Genomic DNA, 13,874 nt, shown 5'->3' with positions numbered 1-13,874 from the left:
ATAAACCACCAACAGGAAAGGCTAGCAGTTAAAAACAGGGGCAAGTATGCCAGATGCAACCAAACTTCAACAGCCGATCCAAATCATGTACCCCAGCCCACTCCACCTCAGCAAATCTCTACATACAAAACATGTGCTGTGAGAAATAAATTAGATAACAGAGGGCTGTTGAGAGCCAAAAGCACCCACTCACAGAAAAAGCTACTATCTACAGTTTTGCATGTATAAGGCTATTATCCTGTTTTTATTTACATGGGATCAAATACCGTGGAATTCAATGAGGTTTACCTCTGAATAAACATGTATAGGATGTTAATATGCTGGCTTGAATTATTCCAAATAATCTCCATTAATTATTCTCCTATGTCCTTAAGGAAACTGCCTGTCATATCTATGATACACCTTTGGGTTTGTTTTCCTCATAATCAGAAGGCACACCTTCTGACTCATGGAAAAACATAAAGGTGTGTACATTATCACATCATTAATTCCACTGTAGCTCAGTCATAAAAACCATGACTTCCATGATGAAAGTGCAAGGATCGACCCAAGTAGGTCTATCGCAAGACCGGGGAAAATGGGGGAACCACTGTCAGTCAGTGTAGGCAGTACTAAGTTCAGTGACCTGATTCAGCATTAAAAATGTGCTGTATTTCTGCTCTTATATAGACTATAAGTAAACATTTATGTTGCAAGCATGGTTTTCACTTCCAATTAATTTTAAAAATAGTATACATTTTCTCTTGAGTTTTGGAAAGACTCATTTATACTCTTGTTGAACTACATTTTTGCCTAATCTACAGCAATAGCCCTTGGCTAGCTGCACACTGGTTTGCTCATAGAATGTTAGGCAAGGGGCATAATGTTTTATATGCATGTACAATATACTGATTCCCTCTTTATCATGTTGGTTTATAAAGCATCACTGAAATAACAACAACACCCAGGACATTTAGAATCATAGAGTTGGAAGAGACCGCAAGGGCCATCCAGTCCAACCCCCTGCCATGCAGGAAATCTAAATCAAAGTATCCCCAACAGATGGCAATCCAGCCTCTGTTTAAAAACCTCTAAGGAAGGAGATTCCACTACACTCTGAGGGAGTTTGTTCCACTGTCGAATAGCCCTTACTCTCAGGAAGTTCCTCCTAATGTTGAGGTGGAATCTCATTTCCTGTAGCTTGCAGAAATCCCTTCACTGTAGCTATTGGATGGAATGGTACAGCTTTCTGACTTTTTTTCTTCCCTAATGGACTTTCTGCAGTAATGGAAAATGACAGAAGCAGAAGAAGGTCAGGTTAGAAGCAAAAGATCTGAAGCTCCCCATAAAATTCAGTGAATGAGGCAGGTGGATGCCATAGTAACAACCTCACCTGGAAACAGCCCTCCCATCACTCATTGATGGAAGATGAAACAAACAGAAACTTGGGGGAGAAGCAATATTGATTAGGAAGAATGTAAGTTACTAAACACAGTCTAGATAACTTGAAACACTGCTGTGTAATTTTAATAAACTTCTTTTTGCACCACATCCTTTTGAACACTGATTCAGTTCCTCATTATGAAAAGGGTTAAAATGCTGTTGCAATCTCAAGCAAATCTTAAGCAGGATCAAAGTCCATTCTGATAATAGGGTCATATGTTCACTACAGCTTTTCAGCCTTTTTTGTGAGAGTACTTTGCTTAATGGGAAATTAGAGCAGAAATGTTGCAGAAACCAAAACAAAAAAAGCCCTGTCTGTCTCTCTCACACATACAAAAATCTTCAAGGGAAACTGACACAAACTCTTTCTTTAGATCCCGTCACAGGCCGTACTATTATTTATTTAAAATGTTTTTATTTGCATCTTGGAACTACACTTTCAGATAGTGCCATATAATTTTTAAAAAGGGGAAAATGAAAGATAAAAATTCCAGCACTCACAGACAACATACATTCAGAAGCAGCTCTCAGATACATAAACTATTTGATGTAAAGGTAAAGGTATTCCCTATTAACCAGGTTGTCAAGTTGTGGCTGCCCATAGGGGGCAGTGCTCATCTCCTTTACTAAGCCAAAGAGCCAGCATTGTCAGAGACTATTCTGTGATCATGTGGCCAGGAGGATTGCACAGAACACTGTTCACCTTCCCACTGGAGTGGTACCTATTTATCTACCAGCATTTGCATGCTTTCAAACTGATAGGTTGGCAGAAACTGGGACTAGTGATGGGAGCTCACGCCATCATGTGGCACCCAGGCCTTGAACTGCCAACCTGTCGATCTCTTATCAACAGAGTCAGCATCTTAACCACTTGAGCCACTGCATCCTCACTCACAGACAAAAATACATTCAGAAGCAGCTCTCCGATACATAAGCTATTTGATGCAGAAAAAAACAAAAATGAAAAGCAAAAAAATATCTTCAAATTTTACCTGATCACTAGAAAGATAGTTCAACAATTTTGGTCCCACCACTAAGAAGGCTCTTTCTTTTGTGCATACCAACCTGATCTTTCTTTACAGTATGCACTCAAGAAAGATGCTCGATTTTATGGGCAAAGGAAAACAAACAAGCTTCATTTCTATACCGCTTCATACTGCCTAAGCAGTGTCTAAGCAGTTTACAACTGTAAGCTAATTGCTCCCAACAATCTGGGTACTCATTTTAGCGACCTCGGAAGATGCAAGCCTGAGTCAAGCTTGAGCCCTTTCACTGGTCTTGAACTCACAATCTTATGGTTTTGAGTGAGTGGCTGCAGTACAGGCATTTAACCACTGTGCCACCAGGGCTCTTTTTTTAAAAAAAAAAGGGCTTGCTTTTTTTTTTTTTAATTATTTCAGTTCCTTTTCACTCTATCAGATTTCTTAATTCATCAGCTTTAACTATATTTGTTTTATTCATTTCATTTCAGACATTTAGGGATTTAAAATCAGTATTTTGATTTGGACCCAGAAATTACTAGGAACTAGTGCAAGGCTGGGATTCAATTTTCAGGCTTCCTGGGTCTCACTAATATTCAAGATACTGCTTTTAGTACCAGTTGCAGCTTCGGGACTATCTTCAAAAGAAGCGTTTATATAAACCATATCTAGTGGTCCAGTTTGCATGTTAGAAGCAAGGTGTGATTGCTCTGAAGAGGGTAACAGCTGGCATGCAAGCTATGTGCTGTACTTGTTTGTACTCTGTACTTGGAAGGTACTTCTGTCTTTTGCCTTATGTAGGATACATCTCAAAATGTAGTATTACAATTAAATATTCTGACATCCATATAGAGGCATGACAAAAATGTAGTAAACAGTTACACAAGTCTTTTGGCTAAAAAATAATTTGAATAACCATACTTGGCAGTCAATGTAATTTGAATGGGCTCCTGTAATGCAGAACTAGAAAAATGTTAAATTAACATCAATTGTTTAAATATTTTGGAACAAGCCTTTTGCTGACAAAAAGTGGACCTTTCTTTCTGTATGATTATGACATATCTCGGCTACACAAATATTGCACTGTCACAATTTTCTTGTCTTTCAGCAGAAATGCATTCCAGGATTCAGTTAACTGCATCATTAATTTTCTACTTATCTGTGCAATGTAGTTGCTATTAATTGCTCTGAATTTTCAGAAAGGAAGCTGAAGTTATTATATTTTTAAAAATATATTAAATTTGTAGATAGAGAAGAAAATAATAATGTACAATGAATGTCCAGAATGTGGAAACTATGAAGATTTACAAGGAAGCATTAACATTTCTGCAGCTGCAGAATTCTAACATAGACAAGCTGTGAATGCAACATTAACACAATTTTATAGGTGGCATAATAATTTCAAGTCCTACATTTCATTTTTCCATATAGAAAAATTAATCTACTAAAAACTTGATTATGCAATTGTTTTTAGAGTATTGTTACAAATGTTACCTATACAAAATTACAGAACCCAGAGCTTGGAATGCAAGCAAAAAAAAAAAAAAAAAATAACATAGTTATATGTAAAAAGTACTTCTGGGGATAACAATAGCATAACGAAATAAAATTTCAAAATTAATATAAAAGTGTGGAAACAAAATTATCAAAACACTATCGTGATATTTATCCTGTATTATATTACTATATAACCATAGTTTTTGAAGTTTCTTTAAAATAATAATAATAATAATATATAATAATAAATCTTTATTTTTATACAGCTATTCCTAGGAGATCAAAGCGGTTCACAGGCGAATACAGATGTACAACACATCATATTACAGCATAATATACAATAAAAAACATTCCACTAAAAACCTCGTATAAAAACATCCTATAAAAACATACTGAAAGCTCACAATCTCACATTTTACAATCTCATAATTACAAATTAACATCACAGATACTTATAACATTGGAGGATGGTGGGGTAGGAGGATAATTATCTCTATGAAGGATCAGGGGGATATGCCAAGCGGAATAGGTGAGTCTTCAACGCTTTCTTAAAGGCTTCCAAGGAAGAACTGAGACGAATCTCCTCAGTGAGTCCATTCCAACATGCAGGAGCAGTAGATGTAAATGCTTGTTGGTGAGTTGCAGACAATCTCACCCTAGGATATTCCAATAGATATTTGCCTATTGTTCTGAGTGTGCGGGGCAGATTATGTAGGGAGAGGCGCGCCCTCAAGTAACTCGGGCCCAAGCCACGTAGGGCTTTATAGGTGATAACCTACACTTTGTATTGAGCCCGGAAGCTAATTGGCATTTTAGACATTCAAAGGGTTTTCAATGAGCATTTCTAGTATTATGATACTTCCTTCTCAGCCCTGAGCTTTTTTTTTTTAACAAAAACTATGCAAAAGTAATGAATGCAGTAAGTTACATTACAAACACAGTAATGGATACTGATAACAAATTACTATTGAAATGCCAAAGGGAGTGATAGAAAAAAGTGGCTGCAATTAAGTAGCATTGCAAGCACTGACATTTTAGAAACAAAGAAAGATCATGCTTTCCTGCAATGTATTCAGGGCTATCCCAAGTACTTATCATTTCTGTGTAATATATTTTATTTCATACTTTGGGGAATGCGGTTATACATGTAGTCTAAAGAAGAATTGTCCACTGACACAAATGCCCCCCCCCAAAAAAAAAGAATAAAATAATGATCTATAGCACCTTAAGACCCAAGAATGATAAACAAGAATCTGCTTTCATTGTATGTTCTCTTCACCATACAAAGTCTATGCTAAAATGAATCAATTGGTTCTTGGGATGCCACCGTCCTCCTTCTCAATCAAACATGCAGCACAAAATCTTTGAGTAACCGAGCCTGAACTTAAATCTTATTTCCTGTTTAAGTACACAGTACATACGAAGCCCTAACAAGATAAAGGTAAAGGTTTCACCTTTGACAAGATTGTGTAGTTGTGTCCAACTGTAGGGGGCAGTGCTCATTTCCGTGACTACACTGAGGGAGCAATTGTTGTCAAAGATTACTTCCGTGGTCATGTCAAACGCTGTTACCTTCTCACCAAAGTGGTACCTATTTATCTACTTGTATTTTTGCATGCTTTCAAACTCCTAGGTTGGCAGAAGCTGGGACTACTGATGGGAGCTCACCCCATCATGCAGCACTTGGACCTTGAACTGCCAACCTACCGATCATCAGAGTCAGCGTCTTAACCGCTGAGACACCCCGACCCTCCTAACTAGATACAGTGGGTTAAATCTCTGAGCTGAACCCAACTTAAAGCAAGTGAATATCCACCTACAGTTATGCAATGAGAATTTCTTCTCTTCTCCTTGTCCTTGACGCTCCCCCAAACCTTCCCAAAATCTGCCTCACAAGGTCCCCTAACCCTCCAGGGCATCTGAAGGCATGTTGGGATGTATCTGTTTTCCACTGGCATAAGTAAGTCAGAAAGGTAAACTAATTAAATTGCAGCACATTGTGTGTTCAATTGAGTGCATACTCCAGTCTTGTGGAAAGGTAGGGATAGAGGGATCAGTTTTAATATTAAATGGACAACCAGCTGAACAGTGTAGCATGCTTCCCCTAGACACCATCTATGCCCCCACAGTCCCTATATCTAAGTGTTTTCTCTCCCATCCAATTGAAAGTAGTACTGTAGCTAAATTGAGAGCAAAACAGCCTGGAGTAGTTAATGACAGGTTATAGGAGAGTTATTGCTGTCAAAAAAAATGTCCGTCCCACTTCCCTTCCTTGTCACATCACTGACTCTACTGTAGTTCAGTCACAGAACCTGTGTCTTTCATGATTAAAGTCCAAGGAACAACACCACTGGAACATAGTAAGATCTATATTTGTGTAGTATGAACAGATCTCAGGTTTCCCAAATGACTTATTGAAGAAACTTATCTCCCCATATGAACCTGCCAGAATCTTTGGAGGAAGGCTTCGCTCAGTCCCACCACCATCACAGGCTCACTTAGTGAAGATACAAGAGAGAGCCTTCTTGGTGGCTGCTCCCACCCTCCGGAACTCCCTTCCATGGAAGACTAGGCTGCTCCCCTCCCTGCTTGCTTTTTGGCGGCAAGTCAAAACATTTTTATTTAAGCAGGTGTTTGATATATAATCATATCAGGATGGTTTTTAAGGAGAAGGTGGTGTTTTAGTTATGCTTTTAACATTTTGTATTTTATGTGCTTTTATGCTGTTCTTAGATTACTTTAATTGTTTTAAATTTTATTGTAATTTTTTTTTTAAAAAATTTAAATCGGTGAGCCACCTTGGTTCCCTTCTGGGAGAAAGGCAGCATACAAAATAAATAAATAAATAAATAAATAAATAAATAAATAAAGCTGCCTATGAACAGATGGTCAACACTCCAAACTTACCTTGGTTTGTCATCAAAACTATAGAAAGAACTATGGCTGTAATGACAAGGGCAATTGCAAGGAACCCAAACAGATATTTCAATGTGGTCTGGAAAAAAAGAAATGAAGGAATGAGTTAGAAGCATGTGAAAACACTGCAATTGCACTGCTGGATTAAACCTCTCTAATCCAGCATCCTGTTTCCTATAGTAGCAACCAGATGCCACAATGAGAGAACCAGTCTCAGGGGATGGGAGGGACCAACATTCCACTCCTGGTGTTTCTTTCCAGCAACTGCCATTCTGGCTGCATCCACACTGCATAAATAATCAGGTTTGGTGCCACTTTAACTGCCATTGCTCAATGTTATGGAATTCTGGGGACTGTAGTTTGTTGTGGCACCAGAGCTCTCTGACAGACAAGGCTAAATGTCTTGCAAAACTATAGTTCCCAGAATTCCATAGCACTGAGCCATAGCAGTTATCGTAGTGTTAAACTGCATTATTTCTGCAGTGCGGATGCAGCTACAGGAGTAGTATACAGTCATCATGACTATGAGCCATAGATCGCCTTATCATCCACAACTGGATTGAATCTGTACCTAGATAGATGGCCACCACCACATCTTGCATAGTGAATTTTCAGTTTAACCATGCAGTGTGTGTAAGAACCACATGGCACTGTCTCCAAAATTATATCAATTACCACTGGCATAGTTTCTGAGGAACATTTCTCACCTCTCATCTTAGACAATATTTCCATTTTTGAAATGTGATGCTATTTTAAAAAAAACAAAACAATATTCTACCTTTCTAATCAGGTTCTTGGGCAGATTTATAAAGAGGCCTTGAATAGTGAGTGCTTTGTTCTAGACCAGGGGTGGCAAATGTGTGGTCCTCCAGATGCTGTTAGATTTCAACTTCCATCATCTTATCAGATCAGCTAAAGCAGATCACAGTTGCAATCCAATAACATCTGGAGGGCCATACATTCCCCACCCCTGTACTAGACCATCTCTGAAACCGGGAAACAATATCTAATCCAAGAATAATCAAACCAACATAATTGGTGCAAGACCAACTAAAGTACATGATTCCTGCCATAAAATGGCAGATGAGTATGGCTTTCCAGCTGCTGTTACACTCTGACTCTCATTAGCTCCAGCCAGTTTAGCCAATAGTGCTTGTGGGATCTGCAGTTCAACAACATCTGCTGGATCACAAGTTGCCTATCCCTGAAACAGTACAAAACCAGGACTACCATCCATGATCATCATCCAATTCATTCCCTTTTTTTCACTGAGGAGGTTTCAGTACTGGGTTTTATTCTTTGTCTGACTGATGAACAAATATACATGTTGATTTCAACCGCTGTGGAGTAAATGTAACCTTAGAATTGGTGTGATTTTACCCACATATAAGTAATGCAACAAAACATAACTTGAAAAAAAAAGCATTCAGTGGGAATGGTGGAGCCTTCTGAGTTTAAATCTGGTTTTGCAACCAGTCTACAAGGGTATTTCATCTGCCTGATGGGAATTGTCTCCATATTAACTCATAGACCTTTGATCTGTCATATCAGTACTTTGTCTGATAACCACTTATCAGGCTCAATTTACTTGGTACATAGCTCTGCGGTCCTATGAGCGAGACATGGCCATGTCGAAATTTTCTGCCTTTGTCGATATTGTTAAGTTTGAATAGTAGCTGTTAACTTGCAATATTTTAACATTTTGACATCCTTTGGATTTTAACTTGTTTTTATTGTAAAACATGCAATTTTATTCATTATTTCCATTTTTAACATTTGTAAATCATCCCAAAGACACTAAATAAATAAATAAAAGGAAATGTCTAAAGCCACAAATTTCAGTGGTGTTAGGTGGGCCAAGAAGTCAAACAAATGGGTCCTAGAGCAGATCAAACCAGAAATCTCTCTTGAAGCCATGATGACAAGACTGAGGATGTCATACTTTGGCCACATCATGAGGAGGCCCGACAGTGGAAAAAACAATGCTAGGAAAGGTGGAGGGAAGCAGAAGGAGAGGAAAGCCACATGGTAGATGGATGGACTCTACTAAGAAGGCCACGGGTATGAATTTGCAGGATCTGAGCAGAGCAGTGGAGCATAGGAAGTCTTGAAGATGTATCATCTACAGCGTTGCCATGAGTCCAGATCAACTGGTGGGTGGATAATAACAACAACAAAAACAATAACGTGTACCTAACTCACTCTAAGATCTCACTGCATATCTGTAATGTGAATGTGAAACTGTTGAGGATTCAAGTTTCCTAAGACTTCAGCCTTTGTTAAGGCAACCAAAATATCAAAATATCAAAGCCAAGTCTGTCAGGGTCTAGCTTTTAAATTAGCAGAGCAGCAGAAACCTGACTTTATTTAACAATGCTCCCCAAGGACTGAGGCTGACTCAAAGACAACAGAAACAACTATTAATTTAAAAACAAAACTTTACTAATGGCTTGAATCTACATATTCATTGAGGCTACATCCTAACCTATCTAATGACAGGTTCTCTACCTACATAGGAGCCTAAATTCCAGATGTGGGGATTGTTGGAATTTAGTGAAATTGGTAGTTTATATATTAAGCAGAAAGGAAGGAGACATGCTGGATTCCAAGAAACATTTTCTTGAATTGCAAATGGACACTAAATTTCATTGACTTTGAAAATTCACCCGTGGCCAGAGAGGGAGGAGCCAGCCTGCAAATAGCCCTCCCAACCATCTGAGCTAAGACCAGAAACAGAAATGTAGGTCTCCTCCTGTTTGCCTGATGAAGCAGCCAGTGTGACTTCAAAAGCTTGCTACATGTCATTGTGCATTTTTGTCGGCCCCATAAAGGTATCATTGTTTGGATATTACAGAATTTGCTATATGGACAACACACCTACCCCTAGATATCTAATTAATAGTTCAGGTAAAAGAAGAAATCTTTATCTCACCATCTTTAGGAAGAAAGTTGACAGAGTAGGGAGATGAGAGACCAGGAAAGTAGCAGGAAAATCTCTTTTTGTGAGAAAAACTTCCTAAAGGAAGTTAGCTGAATCACATGATTTGCTTACCAATTTACAAAGGTATTTATTGCCCCTGTGATTCAGTAGGACCAAATGGCATGTTTTGAAGAGGGAAGACAGCTGAGTTTGCATGCAGGGAAAATCCTGTCTATCTGAGGAGGGGGAGAGAGAATGCAATGATTTTCCAACAGAATCTTACACAGTGTACACTTATTTTCTTATCTTGCATTTCCATTTTGCCATCCTGCATTCATCCTTATCCTCCTCTTCTTATCCTGCCTTTACAAGACAGCTCATACTCAGAAGGCACTATGCAAGAGAGCAGCTATAGGTAGTTTTTCAAGACTCATATAAAAACAATATAAGCCCAGATGTACAGAGTTTGAAGAGGTCAATAAAAAGAGCTTTGCAGTTTTGTAGCCATTGTTTTAAAGTATTGTTTTTCAAGTATAGGCTGGGACTCAAGCCTGACAGCTCATCTCCTTAATTCCAGATGTAGGGATTGTTGGACATTAGTGAAATTGGTAGTTCATATATTAAGCACAGCAGCACCATGCATTCCAGCAGTGTATATCTGAGCTTCTAGTAAAGAAACAGGATACATTGGTAAGGTGAAAGTAAGACTTACTTCAATATTATATAGAGAATTCATCTAGCATCTAAGAAAGTAAGTATTCAGTAGATAAAACTATACTTTAGTGGAGAGGTCCCTAGAGCTGACTCCTATATGGGATAAACCCATGCTGTAACACATGCTCACAATAAAGGAACCTCTCTTTCAATTATCCCATCACCTATTTATTGATTTACTGATGATCTCCTCCCAATGTGCTCAAGGTAGCAGGCCTGGCTCTTCTCCTTCCCACTTTCTCTTCACAACAACCCTGCGGGGCAGCTCAGGCTGAGATGAACCAACTGGCCCAATGTGACCTAAGTGAGGATTGGAGCCTGGCTCTGCCAAAAGCTGCGTCCACACTGTGGAAATAATCCAGGATGACACCCCTTAAACTGCCATGGGCCCATGCTATGGACTTGTTGTTTTGTTTTGTTTTTGTGACACCAGAGCTCTCTAACAGAGATGGCTAAATGTCTCACCAAACAATAAATCCCAGGATGCCATAGCATGGAGCCATGGCAGTTAAAGCAGGGTTAAAGTCGTAACCTCAAAGGATGTGGGGCATTCAAGAAAAATAAAGGACATTAGGAAATAAAACCTCAAAGCACTTATAGAAAACTGGACTTGACTGACTGAGAGTCTGACTGAAGACCCCTTAGCCAGGGTGACCAGAGGTCCTCACCTCAAAGGAGGACCAGGCACCACCAATAGCAGGCAGTTCCAGAAAAAAATGGAGGACACTCCCCAATAAGCATGCTCAAAACACCCATTAAAGAAATAAATGAAGCCATGCTCCAAATGGAGGACCTTTTGGAATTCCTCCTGGACAGAAGGCTGAAATGTAGGGCAGGTCCTGGAGAAGGAGGATGTCTGCCCAACCTGGCTTAGTGTGTGTATGCAGCCCCTCTCTCTGTCCCCCTGATAGCCCAGAGTGGGTGTCTCCTTCACTCACACACGTGGGAGAAGTTGGCAGCTGGAGGAACTTAGCAGGGCTGCATTTAGACAGGGAAAGAGATTAGAAAGCCAGCATGCCTGAGAAAAGGGAGTTCCCACGGTGTGACACACAAAAGAGAGGCAAACCCAGACCCGGGGAAAGGCTGGCACTTCTGTGCCTCCTTGGCATCCAGTAAGGTGCCCCAAGCAAGGGCTGGGTGGGTTTTCTTGGCCAGTTCCTTCGGGAGGGGGGGGGGGCTTGTTATGATGAGCTCCCTCTTCTGAGGCTTTCCTAATTCCCAGCCTGAGCCCTGGTCCCCAGAGTCCTCCAACAAAGTCCTCGAGTCCTTGCCAAAAGCCCAGAGCCAGCAGAGTTGAGGAGGCGAGGAAGTCAGGGACTGACCTTCATGGTAGGAGTTTCCAGGGAGCCCACCTGGCCCCGGCAGAGGCCAAGCAGCAGCAGCAGGAGGAGGAAGGGGCTGCTTGCTTTCCCCCCTTTTTCGCCTGCCTGAGCCCCGGAGTCCTCTCAACAGCAGCAGCAGCAGCAACAGGAGGAGGAGGAGGAGGAAGAAGAGGAGGAGGAGGAGGAGCCCCGCGTCAAGTTAAACATTATTGGCGAGGTGGCCCTGGCTAAGGCTGTCCTGGCTGGGGGCAAACTCCTCAGAGAGGCCACCCTGGCAGGGGAGAGAGAGAGAGAGAAAGAAAGAACGAAAGAAAAGGAGGGAAGGGAGGAAGGAGGAGCCCGGAGATGGGCTGGTGGGGGGGGGGGGGTTCAGGAAGGCGAACCTGTCCTGAGGTTTTCTTGGCAAGGCTTCTTCAGAGGAGGTTAGCCATTGCCTTCCCCTAAGGAGGCTGAGAGAGTGTGACTCGAACCCAGGTCTCCCCAGATACAAAAACGATCTACCTGCCTTTTCCAGGACACCTCCCACCTTTCAGCCTTCCCTCTCTCTCTCCAGGAGGCATTCCGAAAGGTCCTCCACCTGGAGCAGGACCAAGAAGCATGGAGAGAGACATATAGACATAGCAGGGTTTGCAGCTTGTTTAGTGGGGAGTGTCCTCCATTTTTTTCTGGAACTACCTACAGTTGATGGTGCCTGGTCCTCCTTTGAGGTGAGGACTCTGGTCACCCTGGGGAAGGGGCCTCCAGTCAGTCAATCGGCCAGTCAATTGTGTGTCTGTGTGTGTCTATAGATATATAGATATAGGGGTCTCTAGTCAGTCATATATACACACACACACAGTATGTGTGTGTGTGTATATATATATGGGTCTTTAGTCATTCACATATATATATATATATATATATATATATATGTGGATCTCCAGTGAGTCGGTCAGTCAAGTGTGTGTGTATGGGTCTCTAGTCAGTCAGTCAGTCTACACACACACATATACAGGGGCCCCTAGTTGGTTGGTCAACCCACACGCACACATATATGTGTACACACACACACACACACACACACACACATATGTGTATCTATATGTGTGTGTATCTGTGTGTGTGTGTATAAAGGAGTTTCTAGTCGGCCGGCCGGTCAGTTAAGAGTGTGTGTGTGTGTGTGTGTATTAAGGGGTCTCTAGTCAGTCATCTGTGTGTGTGAGTGAGTGTTTGAAGCTTGTTTATTGGGCAATGTCCTCCTCCTTTCCCCCCTGGAATAGCCTACATTTAGCGGGGAGGACTCTGCCCCCCCCCCGGTGAAGGGGTCCCTAGTCAGTCATGTGGAGCCAGAGGCTTCTGTGAAGTAGAAAAATGAGGGGGGAAGAGAGGAAGCCCAGGCAGAGCCGAGTTTTGGGGGGACGTGGGCGTGGGGCGGGCGCCACTCAGCCGGTGGAACTTGTGTGGGGAGAAGGCTTGGCATTTGGCGCGCCTGTCAGGGGAAGCGAAAGACAGCTAGCTAGCTAGGTCGCCTTTGCTTTCTTTCTTTCTTTCTTTCTTTCTTTCTTTCTTTCTTCCCCCCCCCCCCCCTTGGAAACCCAAGTGCCAGGGGCTTCACTAGGAGGGTGCAAGGGGTTGGGGACATCAGTAGGTGAAGCCCTGAGTGGGGAGTGACACCAATGCTCTCCAAACGTCAGCCTTTGGGCAGAAATAGGCTGTAGCCCTCCTCTGCCTTCCTTCAAAACTCTGAAGAGATGGTTTGAATGGGGCGAGGCTCAGTGGGAGGAGAAAAGAGAGCGGGTTTGGTTTGGTTTTTAAAAATTAAATTTTCCCTTTTAAATAAATTCTTGCCAAATATTCACATTATTATTATTATTATTATTATTATTATTATTATATTTATTTCTATCCTGCCTTCCTCCCAAGACTGGGACCCAAAGCAGCTTAACAGTCTAAAAAAACACAGCTCAGTTAAAAACCTACCAAAAGAAATTGACAATTGAAATGGTATTAAACGATTACAATCTTGCAAAGATCTTTCATTTAAAAAATAGAATATGATTTTAAACTGCTTAAACTTTAACATTTTAAAAAAGTCTTTACAGGCCATTTGGATTAAGGAGCAGA

General features: G+C 41.0%; 1 protein-coding gene across 1 annotated transcript in view; it reads right to left on the bottom strand.

Annotated features, from left to right (window-relative positions):
* DPP4 (dipeptidyl peptidase 4) overlaps positions 1 to 11,888 on the bottom strand; it is a 67,246-nt gene extending 55,358 nt beyond the window's left edge. Inside the window, exons 1-2 of the mRNA XM_089519884.1 lie at positions 11,772 to 11,888; positions 6,807 to 6,894 (exon numbers count right to left, since the gene is read on the bottom strand). Of these exons, the coding sequence (XP_089376010.1) occupies positions 6,807 to 6,894; positions 11,772 to 11,777 (94 nt within the window). The 5' untranslated portion in view covers positions 11,778 to 11,888. The remainder of the gene's footprint in view (positions 1 to 6,806; positions 6,895 to 11,771) is intronic.
* Positions 11,889 to 13,874: the final 1,986 nt, after the last annotated feature.

Source organism: Sceloporus occidentalis, unplaced genomic scaffold, assembly GCF_023333645.1.
Source record: "Sceloporus occidentalis isolate IW3139 unplaced genomic scaffold, rSceOcc1.0.p SCAF_4, whole genome shotgun sequence".
Classification (NCBI taxonomy): Eukaryota; Metazoa; Chordata; class Lepidosauria; order Squamata; family Phrynosomatidae; genus Sceloporus; species Sceloporus occidentalis.
Note: the sequence above shows the minus strand (reverse complement) of the source record. Positions and strands in the feature narration are given on the sequence as shown.